Consider the following 21,423-nt stretch of genomic DNA (forward strand, 5'->3'; position numbering starts at 1 on the left):
ATGTTAGGAAGGCATTAGTAGATGTCAGACTAAGTTGGAGAAGCTGTCTGAAAACCAAAACTGCTTTTCATGTCCACTTCTCTGGCACAGGCTTTGCATTTCTTTTTCACCATGTTCCTTGAGCCACCACTCAGAAGCTCCCCAGAATATGACCTTAACATTCAGCCCCTTTGGAGTATAAAGAAAATTCTAAATTATGCTCTGCCCTCTGCATCCCACAAGTCCCACAACCCCATTCCTTCCCTTGATTTCCCCTTTGCCACCATATCTCCCCACCCCTGAAATATTGCCAAGTACCCAGGAGAGCCTCTCCAGAAGTACTTCTGAACTCCCACCCCAGTGACTGCTGTTCTTCTACCTTCAGGGGAGGATGGGCATCCTGTGGTGTTACAGCTGTGCTAAGGTGCCAGCCCTTTGCTGCCCACCCACTGAATTCAGCCAGAACTGACTTCTCCCATGAGGGAACTGATAAGATCTCTCCTCTGGCACACCCACTCATTTTCATAAAACTCATGTGCATTTAACACTTTTGAAATAATTTTGCATTTCTTTCAGATCTGGCTGGAAGAAATTAATGGTGAGAAGTTGATGGGGGGAGGGAAGAGGGGAAGGGGGCCAATTTGATAGACAGACAAATAGACAATGTGATTGCATCAGTCTCATTTCCTAAGGAAACTGGACTAAAAATAAAAGGTTTTATTTGCCCCTGAGAATAAAGAAGAATGTCTCTTACATCTTTACAAAACCTTTGTTTCTATGTATACTTATAAATAGTCAGGATGAGAGAGGAAGTTTGCACTGGATTTTGAGCAAAGAATTAAAAGGAAGAGCAGGAGGTGTGTGAATTGCACAATCTGGGATTCTTTTAGGCAAATGAGAGCAGAGCAATGAATACAGGACCTTGTACACCAATGCCACATTACCCAAGAGTACACATCTCTGCCCTGCAAACCTGTTTTTGCCTGTTGGGCAATTTTTCAGACCCCCACAGAATGCATGCAGTTCTACTGCATCAGTGATGGATGATGTGTTTTAGGTCAAACCCTTGGTGCACTTCATGGTCAGCACACTCTCTCAGGTGTAAGTGAGCAACACAGAAATTGCATATTTGTTCAGATTTATGGTCTAGAAATTCCTGTCTAATGGTGACCAAGACAAGTTACAACCAAGAAAATAATTCCCAAAAAGATCTCAACCATCATTAAGAGATTGCGTAAGATGATGAAGCACTTATGCACCTTCTAAATTTCTCCTTTCCTGAATTTACTCTAGATCTTTTGTTATCTTTGAAAATGTCATAGGCCTCCTTACAACCATGCTCTCTGTGACAGTCTGTAGTCACATGCTGTATATAAAATGCCTTTTGTTTATGAGATTTGAGTTTACTACCTTTCAGTTTCACTGAACAAGCAGCACTGGAGACTTGGCTTTTACAGTCTTGCTTAACAGACAGGGAACAAAGTAGTTCCACATCCTCTAGAAACTTCTGATTGTTGCAAGACACAAGTGCCAACAAGCAGGAGCCACAGGAGACTTCCCCCAGGGCAGGTGGGCAGAAAGAAGTGGTTGTATTGTACAACCCATTTGGTTTTGCACTACCCATTAGTTTTTGCTTCCACTGCCTATTCATGGAAGCACCTTCCTGAGACATACCAGAATTTCCATTGAAGGGATACTGCACAGTCCCAGAAATTGCTGTACTGAGGACTGTCACTAGATGCAGTCCTCATTCTGGAGAATTTAAGTTTAAACTATGAAAAATCAGCACAGTCTGGGGAAAAGGGATGCAACACACCCCTGGAAGATTAGAAAAGGAGTGAGTATCTTGCCTGAAGGTATGACTGGGGCTCTGACCAGGAGTTAAACTTCAGCTTGGTGTCAAACTTGATCTTGCTTCTCCAGGGGATGGGATTGATCTCCTAATTTAGAGGTCAAAAATGAGATGTCTGAGGTCATCATTCTACAATTCCTCCTCCATCAACCAAGAGAATCAATTTCTTTTGGAAACTGTTCATGTGTCTTATCTTAAATAAAAGGTAACAGTAATTTCTTCTGTTTTCAACTACAAGCATAAGAGATTTCTTCTGTGACTGGTTTAATATCCATGGCCCACTCTACTGCTTTTAGCAGAGTTACTTACTAATATCACCACCTATACAAGGTACAATAAGATGGTTTTCTTGCTCATTTATTTTTCTAGTTAGAATAGTCTCTGGTAAGGGCAGAAATAGAGCTTAACTTCCATTTTAACAACAAAACATGTATATGCCTGTCTTAGGTACCTTATTTGATAAACAGTTTTGAATTTTCAGGTAACCTCTGAAAATTGTGTATCATAATTTCAGTCTAAGGTGCATTCTTGGAATTACTAATAATTCAAAAAGCATCTCAGACTTCAAAATCACTTACATATTCTCAGAAATTTTACTCCTGATCTTACTTGCATCATCTTCTTGAAAGAAAACCACAGGATCAAGAAAACATCTGAACAAAATGATAATGAAAGCAGCCACTTTTTTTAAGCTTGATAGCAAAACCCCTGTCTAATTATATGCAATTGCAATGAGGTCTGAGTCATGACTTGTCAGATGATCCTCTTATTTGATGTGGCTACAAACCAAAAGATATACATTGGGAAGGCAAGCAAATTGAAGACCTCACAAAAGCATAGGCCTTCCTTGTTTTGCTGGTCCTTTGCTTTTCTCTCTTTCTTTATGTATTACCTTATGTTCAACCATCCCACAGAGCAGAAGCTGTATTTCCTATAATCTTGACAGCATCATGCACATTTATGGTGCTGTGCAGATGATTGATGGGCAAAGAATATGAATGATGCTGTGAAAAGACAGAGGGGTAATGTGTAATGATATAAACTTGACCTGTATTCATTCTTGATAAACACTCTCTGAAAAAAACATGACACAGGACTTGAAAATGAAGGTATTTACATATAACACTAGGAAAACATATTGCCAGTAGAGCATGGCAATATGTTGCTGCTGTTAGTTTTATGTCCAAGTAGCCACACACATAGGCTGGCTAGGACAGTATATGGCTGCTTCACATCTTGCTTTTTGACTTCTCCGAAACCTCTCCTGGAAACAAAACTCTTCATATGATTTAACTACTGAGTTATTAATCAAAAGGCAGCTGCTATTTTATGCTGATGTGTATGTTTGCTGATGGCATTTTTCTTTTTGTGTTTCTTAGTTCACCAAGTGAGTGTGAAAACTGTCTAGAGGGTACCCTTGAGCAGTTCAGTCCAGAGCTAACTCACTGTGTTCTCTGGCAGCACTCACTGGATGTGGATCATTGATATCTTTGTTGTGGTCAGAACAGATAAGCAAAGCTGTGTCTGGATACTGAGATTTTTTGATTTTCCCTTTTATTTTCTCATACCAAGTATTATGGCATGAGAAAATAAAATTATTAGTAGTATTATTACTTTTTAAAAAACACTGAAAATTACATTTTTCCAATGTGGATGATTGCCAAAAAGATTGCAGGAGAGGGGAAAAGAGAGTCAGGAAACAGACAATGTGACTTTTTTTAGTAGAGACATATTGCATTGCATTTGTCTTGTCTTTAAATCACATTAAATATACACACTGTTAAAAGGCTATTGAAATGTTCAAATGTCGGTGTTTCAAATGAAAATCAATAGCATGCTATTATGCTCATTATATTGCTGTTATGCATCATTAAAACACATTTAAAAGCTTTCAGCATAAACCAGGAGATGGGATGAATAACAAGACACTTTGAGAATGTGCAACATACTTAAAAGGAAATAAAAGGCAAAAGAGAAACTTTGTAGGCACTGGGATAGAAAGCCCTTGAAGGAGCTCACTGGGTGTTAGAAACATACCTGAACATGAAAAAATGAATGACATGGAATTCAGGATACAGGCAAATGTGCGAAGCTGTGCCACTGAAAGTATATTATCATATGAAAGTATGCATATGAGACTAAGAGAGATTCCTTACTAAATTTTAAAATTTTCTTTCTAAAGGGAAAGACTGGGAAGAAGTGACTCTCCCAATGGCTGGGAATTTAAGCAGGCAAGAGGTGCAACAGATTTCTATTCCCTTCACACATGTGTTTGTATGCTTTTACACCTGATTGCTATAGTGCACATTTGCCTTTTTTCTGAAGAAGGACTACAACGCAGACCACCCACAATCCTGAATGTCACACTCCATTAAATCCATTAGATCCTGCTTTTTCTCCCTTCCTCTTGTGGTGAATCTTTAATGCCTGTAAACAAAGAAAAATAACTTCAGCCAAAGGAGATAAACACTCCCCTCTACTCCTAATAGCCATAGTCTGGGCTGGAGTTTAAACCCCTGTAGGGAGATGAAGAAAACCCGAATCTCCCACTTCCTGGACAAGAGCTTTCTAATCAGTTCAGAATTATTGAATATTCTTTCAGAAGGTGGATTTCAAATTTGTACCTTAAACATAAATCACTTCCTCCTGCAATTTTATCTGCAAAAATAAAGATTCTACTTAAATTGATTTTGGATGAAAACAGAACCATAAGGCATAAATCAAGTCATGGAGTCAGGGAACGGAAATAGTTCCATTTGTATCAGATATGTAATTGCATAGCTCAAATTAAAAATGCTGAGTGCTCAAATTAAAGTTCACAGTGAAGACTTCCCAAGCAATGCACAGACTGAATGTTTCTACACAGAACATATGCTTAGATATTTTTAAATTACAAATGGATTTTTAAAAAATCCTATCTAAAAAAAGAGCAATAAAAAAAGGAAAAATGAGAATATTATTTTGCTTCAAACAGTTTTTGAAGGAAAAAGAGTTTCTAAGTGATCAGGAAAGGGCTTCCTTGTCAGAAGAAGAGTCTATCCAAAGACACATATGCAAATAGCAATACTTTATGCTGCTTTTACGTGCCAATATGTCCCTGTTGGAGTTTCACCATAAATCTAATTGGGCCAAAGCTCTGTCTCTTCTGGGAGCATCCAACACTCAAATAATCAAGAGAGTGGACTAACATTAATTTACAGGTGTGATCACATGTGGCTTAAAATGCAGAGACCTCACTAAAACTTGCAGCAATGACCATGTTTATTTCTAAGCCACTCAGTATTCAGCACTTATGAAGCCATTAATGCAATGATATTTTTGGTGTTTCTTAAGTGCTTTTCAAGCTGTATCCAAGATACCTTGGCAGCTTAAGAGAGTTAACAAGTGAAGATGTGTTCTCATACAGTTACTCAGGAAGACTTTTAGGTATTGTTAGCATGCCAATATTGTTGATTACTCCAGGAATAACAAAATCTGTTTCCGTATTGGTGGTCCTGTCTCATATTTTGAAATGAAAAGATGAACTAGGAAGAAAACATTTAACTGTTGCTAGAAAGATACACATAAAGAGATGTACACAGAATGCATATTCTCCTTCCTTTCTCTGATATGCTGCTATTTAAAATACACTGTAGACAGGATGGGTCACTTTAACTACTATGGAAAGGAATTTGTTTACAAGAGAGAATTCTCATGAGAATAAACAGAACAATCTGGAAGAGTTTTAATTCACCCGTTGACTTTAAGGTGTGACTTAATTCTTTCCTACTGTGTCCCTCCTAAATGAACTGTGGGGATAAAAGATAGGCTGTTGGAAGTTGTTTCCTGAGTATTTAGCCTCTTTGCTAGAAGAAGCTAAAATACTGGCTGGATAGTTTTTTAATACTTTTATTGCTCCTTCCAAATGTTGTCTTTTTCTATCTATCCCTCATTAGGATTTTTTTATAGTACCTGCAATGTAGCCTGTGTTTCTTATGTGTCATCTAAAATACAATAGTAAACAATAAAAAATACAATAGTAAATAATATCATAAATTTTAAGAAGGAAAGAAGGAAAGAGGACTCCTACAGTTAAATTGCATAGCCTTGCCCTTAGCTCCGGAAATCAAATCTGATTGTTCTCCTTTGGTTGTGAATCTAATTTTCCAGCAACAATTACAATTCATCAAAAGCTGATGTTCTTTTAAATACTACATCAATTGCATTCTAACAGCCCAATTATTTTGTAAAGCTTTATTTGTATTTGCAAAGAGTAACCTGCCAAACTAGATTGCCTTTATCACTTCTAGTCAGGGATCTCTGTGTCTGGGCTAATATGTATTAGCATGTTTGAGCCAACAGAACAGGGTTACACAAGGGGCATGAGAATCAGAAACTTAAGTACAGCCCCAATCTCTTTATTCCTCTCTAGCACCTCAAAGCATGTTTTTTACTGAGGTTCTTCCTTAAAGTCAAACATAAAAAATGACAGGTGTATTTTATGCTTATATTGACCATTTAATAGCTATTCCACAGGCCATCTAAAAGAAATGGAGTATGCTCAGCCTGCACCCAGAGGCATTGTTCTGCAAAGGGAGAAAACTGAAGTCTTCCCTTTATGCCATGAGACTGTGTTGCACTGAGACATCTCCTGCAGAACTCATCCCCCTGGCCCACCAAGGGAACTGGGGTCCCAACCTTGCTCCCTGAGTGTAATGCAATCCATTTCAGATCTGGCCAAGAATTTCTTTTATCTGAGTCTGCACTAGTACAACACACTCTCGCTTCTTCGTTACACAAGTTTTGAGCCCAAGGATGTCCAATACACCCATGTGTACACAAAATACAGTGCCCTGTGCAGTCACAGAAACACTATTTTACTTACTACACTTCCTGTCCCAAGACCATTTTACACTCATGGTTTTTTTTTTTGGTTTTTGGGGTTTTTTTGTTGCCTTTTTTTTTTTTTGGATTAAGGTTTTTCCTACCCTGAAATGGTAATCTGTTTTAAAATCTTTGTGACTTCAAAATTCCCTTTGTCAACTGATACTCGTGCCTATCCCACTTCCTAATAAGAATTCCATCTTCTAAATTGTTAGCTTTCCTGTTCTGACAAAACCTTTTAATTTGTATTGAATGCTTCCATATGGCTGCATTAGTGAGCACATTTGAGTAATACAATTTTTTTGCTATCTCAGTCATCAAGGAAAGTTTTTATTTCTCTAAAGTCCATTTCTGCAGTTCTGCATCCATTATTCCAGTAAGCACAACATCAAAGAGCGAAGTATGATTCTGAAATCTACAGGAAAAGAAGAAGCAGCTTTCTCTTTCTAAACATATTTATTCTTTTAGCTCTGCTGTCTTCAGCAGAGTTTGTTATTAGGAGCAGGCTGTACAAAAAAGATCACCCGGACAAAAGCATCAAGGTTTGTTTGGGTGCTAATCCACCCAGCAAGCCATCCCTCAATATAAGGCACAATTTTAGATGTGATCATTTCTATCCATAAACTTCAGGCCGAAAATGAACAAATGCAACTTTTGTCAGCACACTAGAAACAGAAAACCTGCTGGTTGGTCTGAGGCCTCTGCTTTCCCAAGTTTTCCATCTAGCTCTACCACACACATACATAGTTTACTTCCTCAGCTATCTGCAATGCTTTCATCTTCTTCCTAAATCTTACAATTAAAGTAATTGTTGCAGTTGTTAGTAAACTCTAAATTGGCCTAAACTTCCAAATAATGCTTTGTTTCCTTCAATACCCTTGGCCAGGTCAGGGAGTTCACTGGCATCCTCTTCCATCTGCTTTACTCTTCTAGCAGCATATGTTGCAAGCAGACTTCTCGCTGTGATCCAGTCCGCTGGTAACTGCTCTGTCAGCAAGGCTTTCATATCTTGCCTTGCCTGGCTGTAGACCTTGTTTTCCTCACAGACCCATCCTTTTTAACCAACTCTATATGTACATTAATCCTTTACACCTCTGGGATCTGGGTTTCTTTCACACCAGAAATGTGAAATAGAGAACACCTCCATTACTTGATCTACACAAGCCTTCAGTTTATATTACTTTAGAAACTGAATCCCATCTTTTACACATGTATTGCTGTCTGGAAAACCAAGATCCTTAGGGCTGGGTGAGTTGGGAGGAATACTACTACTAGAAGAATCAATGCCTGTTCTCAGGACTTCCTAAGGTCTTCTCCTCTCAGCACATTCCACAGAAAGCCCTTCCTCCAGGCCATGACCTCAGCACTTCTGGTTAAGCCAGTGACTTACTGTCCCACGAGATGTACTTCCACAGGATAAGCCAATGAAACATCATCACACTTCAGAGGGATGTGCTTCAATCCCTGACTCCCAGGCACACATTACTGCAGCCCACCACCCTCCAGCTCTGCTGAGAGCCCCACCAGCAAAGTGGATAGTCTCAACTGCACTGGACCATGGAAGATATGGATGAACATAAGCCCTGCAGAATCAGTTAGACGGAAAGGATTTCTGAGATCATTGAATCAACCTGTGACTGCACACCACCTTATCAACTACACTGGGGCACTAAGGGCCATATCCAGTCTTTCTTTAAATACTTCCAAGGATAGTGACTCTGCCACCTCCCTGGGCAGCCCATTCCAATGTATAATCACCCTTATTGTGAAGAAATCCCTAATGTCCAACCTAAACCTCCCCTGGTGTCTCTTGATGCTCTGTTCTCTCATCCTGTCGCCGGTTACCTGAGAGAAGAGCCTGGCCCCCACCGGGATACAACCTCCTTTGAGGATGTTGTAGAGAGTGTTAAGATCCCCGCTAAGCCTCCTTTTCTCCCGGTTCAACAACCCCAGCAGCCTCAGCTGCTCCTCATGCAACTTGTGCTCCGGACCCTTCAATGGCCCAATCCGCGGTGTAAGTGCTGCGGCCATGAGGTGTTCCTCGGCCACGAGAGCACCCCCGGCCCCGCAGCCGGGCAGGGCGCGGGGGCTCCTCCGCGGCCGGGAGCGGCCCCGGCCCGGGAGGCGCGGGCTCCAGGCGCAGGGCTCCCAGCACGGGCTCCCGGCGTAGGCTCCGAGAGCAGGCTCCCAGCACGGGCTCCCAGCACGGGCTCCCAGCACGGGCTCCCGGCGCGGCCCCGCCGCCGCGGCCCCGCCGCCATGGCGCGGCCCCGCCGCGACGCACGGGGACAGCGCAGGCAGCGTCGCGCGCCGCCGGGCGCCCCCTGCCGGCCCCTGCCGGGAGCGCGCGCAGCCGCCGCCCGGGCCAATGGCCGCCCCCGCCGGGCGGCCCGGACCAATCCCGGCCCTCCCGGCCGCGCGCGCCGCCCCGCAGCCCGGCACGCCGCCGGCGCCTTTCGCGGCAGCGCCGTAAAGCGCGGCCGGCGGGGAGCGCCGGGCCCGGAGCGGCGGCGGTCGCGGTCGGATGCCCGGGGGCGGGGGCAGCCCGGCGCCCGGCACGCAGGCGGCGGCGGAGGCGGGCGAGGCGGCGGCGGGCGGCAGGATGAGCCTGTCGCCGAAGGAGCTGTCGAGCCTGCTGAGCATCGTGTCGGAGGAGGCGGGCGGCAGCACCTTCGAGGGGCTCTCCAGCGCCTTCCACCACTACTTCGGGAAGGCCGAGCACTTCCGGCTGGGCTCCGTGCTCGTCCTGCTGCTGCAGCAGCCCGACCTGCTGCCCAGCCCCGCGCAGCGCCTCACCGCGCTCTACCTGCTCTGGGAGATGTACCGCACCGAGCCCCTCGCCGCCAACCCCTTCGCCGCCGTCTTCGCCCACCTCCTCAACCCCGCGCCCGAGCGCGGCGGCGACGAGGCGGAGCGCACCCCGCTCTCAGGTGTGTCCCGGCCGGCGGGGAGCGGGGCGGCCCGGCGCTGTAACCCTCCTGGGGAGAGCGAGTCCTGCCGGCGGGGGCTTGGTGCCGGCCAGGCCCTTGCTTGGACCTCGTAGCTCTCTACAGCTGCCTGAGGGGGCTGGGGCTGTTTAGCTTGGAGAGGAGGAGGCTCGGCCACTTTCCGCTCTCCACAACCGCCTGAAAGGAGGGAGGCTGTAGCCAGGTGGCGGTCGGCCTCTTCTCCCAAGCAACCAGCGACAGGACAAGAGGACATAGTGTAAAGCTGAGCCACGGGAGGTTTGCGTTGGATTAAGGAGTCCTTCACAGAAAGGGTGATTAGACATTGGAATGGTCTGTCCAGGGAGGTGGTGCAGTCACCATCCTTAGAGGTGTTTAAGGAAAAACTGGACGTGGCACTCAGTGCCCTGGTGTAATTGACATGGCAGTGTTCAGTCATAGGTCAGGCTCGATGATCTCGGGGGTCTTTTCCAACCTAATTGATTCTGTGATAACGTGGAATTTTTTGGGGAGAAAGCAGTCACAAAAAGCTGGAGGTGATAGGAGGCTTCTGACGGCCTTAAAGCTGTGAAACAAAACTGTTAGAGAGAAATACATGAGAGTGAAACACTTTTTTCCTCTTCAGTAAATATGACACTACCAGTGTTGAGTAAAGCAGTTTCTAAAAAAAATAACCTGTTGGAGAGACTACAGAGAGAACCACCAAGTTGGTTAGAGGGCTGGAGCACTGGAACAGGCTACCCAGAGAAGCTGTGGAAGCCCCATCCCTGTAATGTTCAAGGCCAGGTTAGATGGAGCTTGGAGCAACCTGGCCTAGGGATGGCTGTCCCTGCTCATGGCAGAGGATGGGAACTAGATAGTCCTTAATGTCTTTTCCGACCCAGGCCATTCTCTGATTCTGTGAATTTCAATGTCAGGTCATACTTAATAGCTCACTTTTTGTCTGGATTGGAAATTGTGTGAATGAACCCGAGTGAGCATCAGGTGTGGCTGTCATCATGCAGAATACTGATCACGTAGTGCTGTATTTTGCATTAAAACAGTTCTGTGTGTGTCACACACTCTCCAGCTGCACCTACCTTGTCATAAATAACAGATCAGTTTGTCTTAGTTTTGCTTGTTATACAGGAAGAGCACAGAAACTGTTAATGCTCCTGCATTAAAAGCCATGGATTTTCACTGTGTCTCCACAGGCTTCTTACCTCCCATAACTCCTCCAGAGAAATTCTTTCTTTCACAACTGATGTTGGCCCCTCCTAGAGAGCTGTTCAAGAAGACTCCTCGGCAGATTGCTGCAATGGATGTGGGGAACATGGCCCAGTCGGTGGACATCAGTGGGCTGCAGCTGGCATTAGCAGGTAAGGAAGGTTTGTGGCTGTGGTGCTCTTGGGGATGGAAGGTCTCATTGGAATGTGACTGTGGGCCACCTGAGAAACACCTTTTTGTCCTGAATATGGACAAGTTTGAACTATGCTTCAGGGTCTTCAAGCCTGTGTTCAAGCACTTAGAGAAACTTCAGGCAGACATTACATCCTAACTGTTTTATCCTCCTTAACAAGTAAATTTTAAAGCATATATGTAATTGCCTTAAATACAAGAATATTTTGCAAGTATAGGAAGATTTCAATCTAAAGCTATGAGGAGTGTTTTTTTTTTTTGGGGGGGGGATGAGTTTTTCAGGGTGGGACGTTTTTAGTGGTTTTTTTTTTTGCTTTGTTTTAGTTGTTTGTGTGGGGTTTTTTTGTATTTTCATCCCTTTTCACCCTCTGCAGTATTTCTATTATGACAGAACAAGCATAACTGTCATGCTATTACATACCAGTACTTCAGCTGTACCTGGAAAATTGACTATTACAATTATATCTTCGGTTTACTGCAAAGTTAGGCCTTGCAGTGTTAGCTCAAGAGTTGGAATCCAGTTTTACTAGATTGAAAAGAAAAGCAATGTGATGCTTATCCTTTGACAGGAGAACAGGAGGGACATGACTGTTCATGTCACATTTGGAGTGAAGATGAAATATTATACATTGTTGGAAACAAGGAACCAGTTTAAACAGAAAAAAAAAATCCTTTTTCCCTTGGTATGTTGGAGTAGACCTGCTTGCTTGAAAACTAACCATTCCAGATCTGTGTCTGTACAATGTGATTTATTGCTCTGAGGTTGGGCACCATTTATATCCATTTATATTTTCTGTGTCCTGCAGTTTTATCTTGGTATTGTAATTTTATTTTTTTTTTTTCTGTGGCCTCTGACATTGACTGGTAAAGCTGTGGTATACTGTCCTTTATGTCTTGTGAGGTCCTCCTTAGCTGCTATTTACAGACTGGGATAATTTGAAAATGCAAATCGAACACCTTAACACGCCATTGTGAACAAACTTTTCTGGTCCTTCTTGTGTTCATCCTGTCTGTATTTTGTAGACTACGAATTAGCAAATTAAAATTTTGCTTGGGTAATTTGTCATTTTTTTAGTCCAAGGCATATGTGATGCCTTTAGAAACCTCAAGGTGCTTTTATTTGTTTTCCCCTTGATACTGTGTTTGCCTTCCAAATAGTTTGTTCTCATTAAAGATGAAATAATTGAATCACAGAATGGGTTGGGTTGGAAAAGACCATAAAAATCATCTACTTCCTCCTTCACCCACTGTGGGCATGAACACCTTCAGTAGTCCAGGTTGCTTGAAGCCCCATCCAGTCTGGACTTGGACATTTCCATGGATGGGAATCCACAGCTTCTCTGGGCAACCTCAAAACTGTGGTTTGGTGAATGTATGCTCTAGGCCACATACTGTACTTTAAAATAGAAGATAATGATGGCTGAAAGTAGAATAGAAAGTCATTAATGGTGCTTGTATAAAATTTATATAATTGTTTACATAAGCCAGTAAATGTGCACAGTTGCTTACAAGCAGTTGTAGAAGTTATGTAACAAAACCAGCTGCATCTGAAAAAGCTCTGTGCTGTCTTTCTCAGACTTATTGCTGTAGGGCCCCAGAATAACTATCTGCTTTCTAATCACTTTCTTAGAAGATAAATATTTTACTTGTTTTAAAATTATGATGCTTCTTCTGTTTGTTGTGTTTTGGAAAGTCTATGATTTTTTCACTAGTCTTCAGTATATTTCTCCTAATGCTTCAATAGGCAGAATGAAGCTGGTGCAGGATGATGACACTAAGATGCAATGTTTGAGGTGTTTTGTTTACACCCTTTCCCCAGGATGTACAGAATGTCACAGCTATAATATAACACTTGGTAGCTTTTTAGAAGTATGGTCCTTGAGATGAGTTCTGGGCTGTTCAGAGTAGGATGAGTTTGACTTACTTTAGCAAAATCAAATGAAATAATTTAGAAAACATTCAAATTTTTTATCAGTTTATCTTTCCCAATCCTTTTTTTGTAAAGAAAATGAAAACACTTATCCTCTGAATCTGAGCTCACTGTGACAGTTTATTTGCAACTCTAAGGTGGATTTTCTATTTTTGATTTTCTTTTTTGGTTTTAAGGTTTTACACCACAACCCCTCAAAAGAAAAATAGAATGCTGGGATCAAGCATCTTGGGCATGAGTATTAACACTTGTTTTGTTCTCTCTTCCCTGTGGTCTGCAGAGAGCTAATTCAAACTTTGGTTCTGCCCTACAATATGTTTTTGTTCACCTGGTGTGCTACCCTATCCAAAAAAGTAATTTTCTCCTAGCTGCAGGGATGGGTCTCCTGGCAAAGTGTTCCTCAGTGTTTGTCTGCTAACCCTTATTTGATGGGGGAGTAATTGACCTGATGAAAGTAAAGCTTTTGATACATTGTTGAGCTTTCCTTAAGAATCAAATAAAGTTTCTTTTTACCTGTAAAAATAAAATAATAATCTCCATAAAGGAACCTAAGGATTTGTTTTCAGTTTAGTTTTGTAAAATTTAAATGTCTTAGTCGAAGCTGCTGTTAGTTTCTGTTAAATCACTGTGTTGTAATTCTTACTTCTGCGTACCTGAAGCTGTTAATTCAGCCCTTCTTCTTGAAGCAGCGAGGTTGAGCTTCTGAGCTTCAATGCATATAACTGAGGGCTCAAGCAGGTTTCTCAAATCAGTGAAGTGAAATATCACTAATCATCTTATCTAACATCACTAGTAATTTCAGATTATTAGGTTACAAACAAACTCATGACTTACAGACTGATGGATTTAAGTTCTAGACTATAAATGAAAATATGGAAAAAGGACACCCAATTCCTCTCCCCTACTCTTTTGTTAAATCAACCCATCTGTTCAGGGGCTAAATGAAAATACTCATGAGATGAAGTTTGAAATAGTTGCTAAAGTAGAAAATATGTTTTATAAACCAGCTTATTTGGACTTCGCCTTTAAAATAGGTATTTTTTTAAAGTAGCTGAAAAGTATTGTAGTTGTTGCCTTTAATAGAAAAATATACCCTACTCTGCTGCTTCAGTGAGCATATATGCACGTTTGCATTATCTGAAATAGTTGGATAAAGTAGGACAGAAAGCCAAAAAATTAACAGCTTTGTTCTCATGATGCTCTTACCACTCACAGTGTTGGGCATCTCTTGCAGATTTTTTGGAATCATATGAAATTGTGTGTGTGGGCAGCTGGGAAGGGTCAACATGACTGCACAAAAAGGAGCAAACATGCTTTGCTTAGAAGTCTTAGGGTACACTAAATACAACAGCACTCACTCAATTAGCCAGAAAATGGAGTGGTGTTTAGTTTCATCTGGAACTTTTTTAAGGGATTTCTTGTGTGGTACCAGCAATTTTGAACTTCAGATTGCTTAAGGCATAATCTGCTGCTTAGTGTTCTCTGTTAACAGGGTGGGGAGAGGAATGTTAAGTGGTATTCTGTAGAGGGGATTTTTCTGCTTTTTGTCCTTTGGAGTTTTCTTTGCCAAAGCAATGGAAAACAGGATCTCTGAAAATAGTACAGAGAACACAGAAGATCAGCCATGAAGTCTCCAGATAATGAAGAGCAATAGATTATTGACAGAAGGGCACATAAAAATCTGATGATGAAAGCAATGTGTCCCACTTTTTATTTTTGGCCAATTTGTTCAAAGTCTTTAGCTGTATATACACTAACCTTAATGTTATTTTTCTGTAACTTGTTTATGTTCTGTAATTTGGCCTCTAAAGGGATCATTTTAGTTCCTTTCAGGTTTGCTTTAATGATGATGTCTGCAGAATCAGGTAACCATTAAAACTCCATTGTTTACCACTAAAGCACTGATTCTGGCTTGACAGTGAATGTAGAAGGAGCTCAGACAATGCCACAGAAATGTGTAGGGTAAATTTGAATAGCTGACTTCAGGTGTAGTATGACCATTATCGTCTGTAAATTGATCAGTTTAGATCTTTCACTTTCCTTCTCTGAGAAATGATTACAAAACTAGATACAGCATATGAACTCTCTGAGTAGCAGCATGGGAACCTACTAATGTGCTGCTTTTAGATGTAGATTACATCAGTTATGTGCCTTTTCTAAGGCCAAGACTATGTTTCAGATTAGCATTGATTTCTTCTTTATCCTTGCTGCATACCCTCTGTCCTTGCCTGTCAGCTGGCACTCAGACTGCTGACTGCCCAACTGTACTAAATTTCATGTTGATACTATCTATTGGGATTTTTTTTAAGCCAGTTCTTTTCTAAAGCTGCTTGTTTCTGACTACTTTTAGTATTCCAGGCATCTCTGTTCCAATTTTATGGTTTAATATTCTTCTTTCAGAACGTCAGTCCGAGTTGCCAACACAGAGCAAGGCCAGCTTCCCCAGCATTCTCAGCGATCCTGACCCAGATTCTTCCAACTCCGGTTTTGACAGCTCTGTTGCTTCCCAGATCACAGAAGCATTAGTGAGTGGACTAAAGCCTCCTATAGAAAGTATGTGCATTTTCACATCTTTGTTTCTGTAACTCCCTACATAATGTGTTATTATACTTCAGATAAAATGTAATGCAATTCAGAAATATTTTCAAGGCATGAAATGGAAATTAAGGTGAATGGAAGTGTGAAACTGCATCAGGCTGTTTCTAGATCCTATTCGAGTGTTCACATTTACAGACTTCTAGAAATCTGGAGTCTATCTTCAAGCCATTCCACGTGTCATCTGTTGAACAACAGATACTAGTCCCTGCACTGAGATCTGCATTGGCTGGTAACACCTCCCAGGGAAGCAGTTTCTGTGGAAGGGAAAAAACCCCACAGGATCAGTAACACAGTGATCTGAGTCAAGAGGACAAACAGGTGGATGCAACAGTATCACTAAAAATCAGAAGTAGATGTTTTTCTGGGAGGCAAATAGGATTGTAATGCTGTTCTCAGTTTTATAATAGCTTAAAGAAACAGTGGCTTTTGGGGCATCTTCTGTTTTTTACTGATACAGAACTGAATACCCAAAGCTTAAGAAAACATTTCCTATTGTTGTTTTTTTAGGTCACTTTCGACCAGAATTTATTCGACCACCACCTCCACTCCATATATGTGAGGATGAATTGGCATGGCTAAATCCAATCGAACCAGATCACACAATTCAGTGGGATAAGTCAATGTGTGTTAAGAACAGCACTGGAGTTGAGATAAAAAGAATAATGGCAAAGGCTTTTAAAAGTCCTTTGACTTCCCCACAGCAAACACAGGTAAGGATGATGCACTTTCCTGTCTAAAATTATTCTCTAAGAAGCTATTAACTGTTGTGTGTTAGAAAAGTTTGAGCACTTTATTTAATTGGTCTGTGTTTGGGTTCAGGAAACTTAAATTGTAAAAATCCAAAAATTTTGACTTGGATTTATCTGAATAAGGAAGATAATGTTCATACAATTGACTTGATGTAGTTACAGTTGATCAGTAGTGGCACCGACATTTTCTGCATGGAAAAATTATTGTATAACTGAATGCCTTATGCTTCTGTGAAAGTTTTTAATAAATAATTACTTCAGAAATATCAACATTTTTTTCCCCCCTCAGTTTGATAGTATTACCCCTGATTTCAGTGGGCTTTTTTCATAATCATTATATGGCACTATAAAATAAACTTTATTTGCACTACTTTTTCTGCCAAGTGAACTTGAAATTGAGATTTCCTTCTACTGGACAAGAAACTAAAGGAGGCTGAAATTTTTTTTCTTTATTTTTTTCCATAAAAAAAAATTCATAATGGAATTTTTTTTTAACTCCCTTCTTTGCCACCCACTGATGAATGACTCCTAAATGCATTAATAAAGGCTTTATGGACACAGTTGCCTGTACATAAAAATTTTAAAGAAGCCCTCCAGTGCTTTTGAATAGAGAAGCCTAAATCTAAAGGGATGTAATTATCCTGGATCTTAGATTTATTATAACAGTTTTTTCAAGCAGTAACGTGAATAGTTGAGGAAAAATCATCTGAGGATTTTTTCTTCTTCACAGCTCCTTGGAGAACTGGAAAAGGACCCCAAGCTTGTTTACCATATCGGTCTCACTCCTGCCAAATTGCCAGACCTGGTTGAAAACAATCCTTTAGTAGCTATAGAAATGTTGCTGAAACTAATGCAGTCTAGCCAAATAACAGAGTATTTTTCTGTCTTGGTCAACATGGACATGTCCTTACATTCAATGGAAGTTGTAAATCGGTGAGTATGATCTCAAATCAAATAAGGTTTCACGGAGTATGTAAAATGAGCAGTTTTGTTTTATTAGGATATCTGGAAATGTTCATTCTGATCCTTCTTGAGGCATGTCTGTGTGGGAGATAGAAGATTACAGTGGGACAAAGTGCAGTTATTGTGAGAATCCTCCACAAACAGTTAATGCCACATGGCTAATCTGCTTAATTGCAACTTGTATTCTTGATGCAGCTTAAGTGAACACAAGGTGCTGTTGTTAAACAGCTGCCCTGCTGTACATTCATGTTCTGTTTTCATTGAGAATAATTTCTGCAGATAGGTACAACCCATTTTCTTAGCAGAATGCTAGCCCCTTAAATAGGAATACTTTTCAGACAGCTAATTCCCACAAATTTACACAAATACATCTCTCCCACTTAGTTTTTTCTTGGCAATTACTGAATGTGAACTACCAAATAAGCCTCAATCAGCAGTCTCTTTGAAGCAGAGTTGAATTACATCTTAAATATCTTCTGATTAAAGAAACAGTTCAAAATAAATACCTTGCTGCTGGTGCAGACTGACAGCAGTTACTGTCCTGAAGTGGGGCTAATGATAACAACATGCAGAAAGAGTGGTGAGAGAAGAGCTTTTACCTGTGTCCAGGAGAGCTACATCTCCAGTCAAGCATGCTGGTTCTTCCACAGCATAGCTACCACAGGAACTTTCATCAAACTGCAAAGTGACTGTCAGTGCAAACAGGGAGAGCACTGACCATTAAGGGAAATAAGATAAAAAATTGAAACTGCACTTGAAACTAAAACCTTCACCTTTTTCCCTATTGTCCTCCTTTCACTATTTGAGATAGGACTGATTTGAGTTACTTTGGTCAGATTCTGTTGTAACCTTGTGGTAGTTCTCCATTTAGTGCATGTTGTTATTTTAAGAGAGCTGCATTGCTCTTTCGGTTAAGAAGCAGTGCCAACTCAAATGTCAGATGTAGTAGAAACCAATCTAACTTAGCTTCTGTACTGTCAGAGTTTTAAAAAGTTTTACTCTTAATTTAGAAATTTAAATGACTAGAAATACATCTGGAAGCTGTCAAAAATCAGTTCTGTATGACAGAGCTGGGAATAAATTCATATAACAGGTCTAATTGATATGAATTGATATGATTTTTCTACAAAACACTAGTTCTATGGCTTCATAAACCACTGAATATCTTTTACTTGAACAGGCTTACTACTGCAGTTGATCTCCCACCTGAATTTATTCATCTTTATATCTCCAATTGTATCTCCACCTGTGAACAGATTAAAGACAAATATATGCAGGTGAGTGCTTCAATAAATTGGTTAGGAAAAAGTATCCCATATATTGCTCTGTGAAATATGTGCTATGATTTTAATAAGACTGATAGCATTAAGTTACTCTGTTTTACTGCTTTTTTATTTTAAAGGCACTTTTTCTTCCTAACACTCTGCTTCCCAAGCCTGTCATATTTGCATGCTGGTACTGAGGAAGTTGTAGCCACTGCAAGGATCCCTGACTAGGGAGGGTCAGAGAAAACCTGAGGAGGTTTACACACTTCTGGCATTCAGGGTTGTCTGCATGCTGTGTTGAGGTACTTCCTTCTCTCCTAAACTGATCTGTTGGTTTCACCAGGTGCCCAGTAGAACTTTTCTTGGGTATGTCATTGGTGAAAAACAGTTCTGTATTCAGTTTCTCTAAGGTTTTTTGAATCCCAAGTTCTGCCTTAGCTTTTTCCTCTTCATACTGAAGGACTGTAGTGTCCTGAGTCTCTTGCAGCAAGACAACTGTTCGTTTCCCATTAAGCTTTTTTGGTGTCCTCTAGTGTGTTCTCCAGCTCAATAGTATCCTTCAGCCACAGAAATGAAAGTTGTGTGCAGTGCACAGGATATGGCTGCAATGTGGTTTTTAGATAGGAGCAGTCCCCCCATCTTGTTCTCAGTCCCATTCTGATGATGACTGACTGTGAGTTTTCTTTTGGTGGTTGCTGATGCTTCTCTGCTTTCTGGTTCTGCCAGACACACATAGGTGACTTATCTGTGACCTGCTGAGTAGCTCTGCCTATTACATTTGGTAGTGGAGTAGGAAAATACCAGCAGACCTGGGCTGCAGCTGAGAATATGCCCAGAATGGGACACTCAGAGGGGCTGCTGAGAGCACATAGCAGCTGTGCTTGAGGCACACAGGGAACAAAAAAGAGATCTGAGGGTCAAGGAACATACACTGATTACTAAGCAGCATGCAAACCTTCAGATCTAACATTTTTTAATGTGTATGGGGCTTCACAGCAGCTGAGACACAAGACGTTTTGTTTAAAAAGCATGGTACAAAATTATTGTTGGAAATGAACCTCAGAGGCTGGGAGTCAGCCAGTAATCTTGTATTTGTTCTTTTGCCGAGTTTCATGTTCCTGGATTATTAAAATTATTTGTCTGAGTTGTGTTCCAGAGAAAGCATGTGATGCCTTTTGATCACAATGAAGGAAATAAGTTGTTCAGTCTCTGAATTCTCTCATTATAAGTAGCAAATTTTGCAGTAGTAAGATCAGTTCCTGGAAAAATAGCTGATATCTGATTTTCAGTGTCAAATAATCTGAAATGCTTTGGACACTTAATCTGTCAAATCCTTCAGTTCTGTCTGATAAACATTGTTCACATATATAATTACTTTTAGAGGTAGGTTTGGGTTCAACTCTTTCTCATAATGTGAAGTATGAGAGCACTTTAATGATAAAAACTTGGTTTTGTCCTTGGGGAAAAATGTGCTCTGTGTTAAACAGATGGTTGGTGACTGGACCTATGTATGACAGCTTTCAGTGCTAGTTCCTAAGCTTTCACTTCCAATTCCCTTTGTGCTCTTCAAGGTATTGCCTAAGTAGCTCTTAAGAAAGGGGAACACTTTTAAGATCCTGTCTTTTCTCCGGATCAGGCAGGAAATGAGACATGAGTTCTTGGATTAGGTGTCCCTGGAATTGTTTTTCCTTCTAATATAGAGCAAAAGGGTTACCTGCTGATGCAGCAACAGAGCACATTCCATGAAGGAAGTTTGGAATCAGTTTGGTTGATGTCACTTCCTATCTGGAGTTCCTTGATGATGTGGTTGTAAGAAATTTTAAGATGTGAAATTTGTTTAATTTTCTTTATGGGGTTTGTGTAGAAAATAAGACTAAGCAAGACTCAAATGTTGACATAATCTTCAGCTATTATCTCTTCTTTGCCTTTATTCAGAGATTCCATAATAAATTCAGTGATAGGTAGATGTGGTGCTTCATTTGTGCATCTAAAAGTACCTAAAAAGCAGTTAATTTTTTAAAGACATTAGTAGTATGGGAAATGGAAGAGAAGGGGCAGCATGTAAAAAGCTCGGGAACAATATAACTGCTGAAACATCTCACTTGTACTGCTGAGGGCCAACAGTCCTGACTTGGTTGCAAACATTTATTTGGATTATTAAACCATCTCTCTTTTCTTCTGTTTCAGAATCGCCTGGTCCGTCTTGTTTGTGTCTTTCTTCAGTCTTTAATCAGAAACAAAATCATTAATGTACAGGACTTGTTTATAGAAGTGCAAGCATTCTGCATTGAGTTCAGTCGGATACGAGAAGCAGCTGGCCTTTTCAGATTGCTGAAGACACTGGACACTGGGGAAAATCCATCAGAAACAAAAACATCAAAATAAAGTGACTGTCAGTGGCAAAAAATCCTTCTTGCTAGTGTTCTATACCAATTAATTGTACATTTTAAACTTAAATCCCTGAATTAATTATATATTATGTTAATTACATTATAAATAGCATTTTATGCATTTGAACAATAAATAAGACTTTTTCTGATACACGTTTTAGTTTGTGAAATATGTTAGGCCTTACACTGTTTTTCACTATGCTTAAATTTGTATGTCATATACATATCCTGAAATTCAGGCTCTAGTTCCAGAGAGAATATAAATGATACTTAGCATTCACAGCAACTTTAAGCATTAATCTGGCACTCACTGTCTTTGGGTCCAAAATTGTTTGTATAGACCTAAAGTCAGCCTGTATCAAGGTGAGTAAGTTCCTTGTTTTACCTTTTGTTTACTGTATAAGACCTTCTAGGAGCTGGATAGAACTCCTAACAGTATGTTCTGGTGAGTAAGGGAAAGTCTGTCTTGGTATCTTCACAAGGCAGAAATG

The 21,423-nt window shown here is 40.7% G+C and overlaps 1 protein-coding gene across 1 annotated transcript; it reads left to right on the forward strand.

Annotated features, from left to right (window-relative positions):
• The first annotated feature begins 9,195 nt into the window (after positions 1-9,195).
• On the forward strand, positions 9,196-21,081 carry CNOT11 (CCR4-NOT transcription complex subunit 11). Its single transcript, XM_021538502.4, has 7 exons — positions 9,196-9,624; positions 10,833-10,997; positions 15,368-15,520; positions 16,073-16,275; positions 17,045-17,247; positions 18,458-18,554; positions 20,730-21,081. The coding sequence occupies exons 1-7, from the start codon at positions 9,219-9,221 to the stop codon at positions 20,925-20,927; spliced, it is 1,425 nt and encodes a 474-aa protein (XP_021394177.1). The 5' UTR covers positions 9,196-9,218; the 3' UTR covers positions 20,928-21,081.
• Positions 21,082-21,423: the final 342 nt, after the last annotated feature.

The sequence above is a fragment of the Lonchura striata genome, chromosome 1 (genome assembly GCF_050655825.1).
Source record: "Lonchura striata isolate lonStrDom1 chromosome 1, ASM5065582v1, whole genome shotgun sequence".
NCBI classification, from domain to species: Eukaryota; Metazoa; Chordata; class Aves; order Passeriformes; family Estrildidae; genus Lonchura; species Lonchura striata.

Bases quoted from the DNA above. Each gene is read 5' to 3' on its own strand.
- CNOT11 (XM_021538502.4), top strand. From the start codon at position 9,219: ATGCCCGGGGGCGGGGGCAGCCCGGCGCCCGGCACGCAGGCGGCGGCG. The intron at 10,998-15,367 runs GTAAGGAAGGTT...TTCTTCTTTCAG, and splicing joins GCTGCAGCTGGCATTAGCAG to AACGTCAGTCCGAGTTGCCA. The intron at 17,248-18,457 runs GTGAGTATGATC...TTACTTGAACAG, and splicing joins TCAATGGAAGTTGTAAATCG to GCTTACTACTGCAGTTGATC.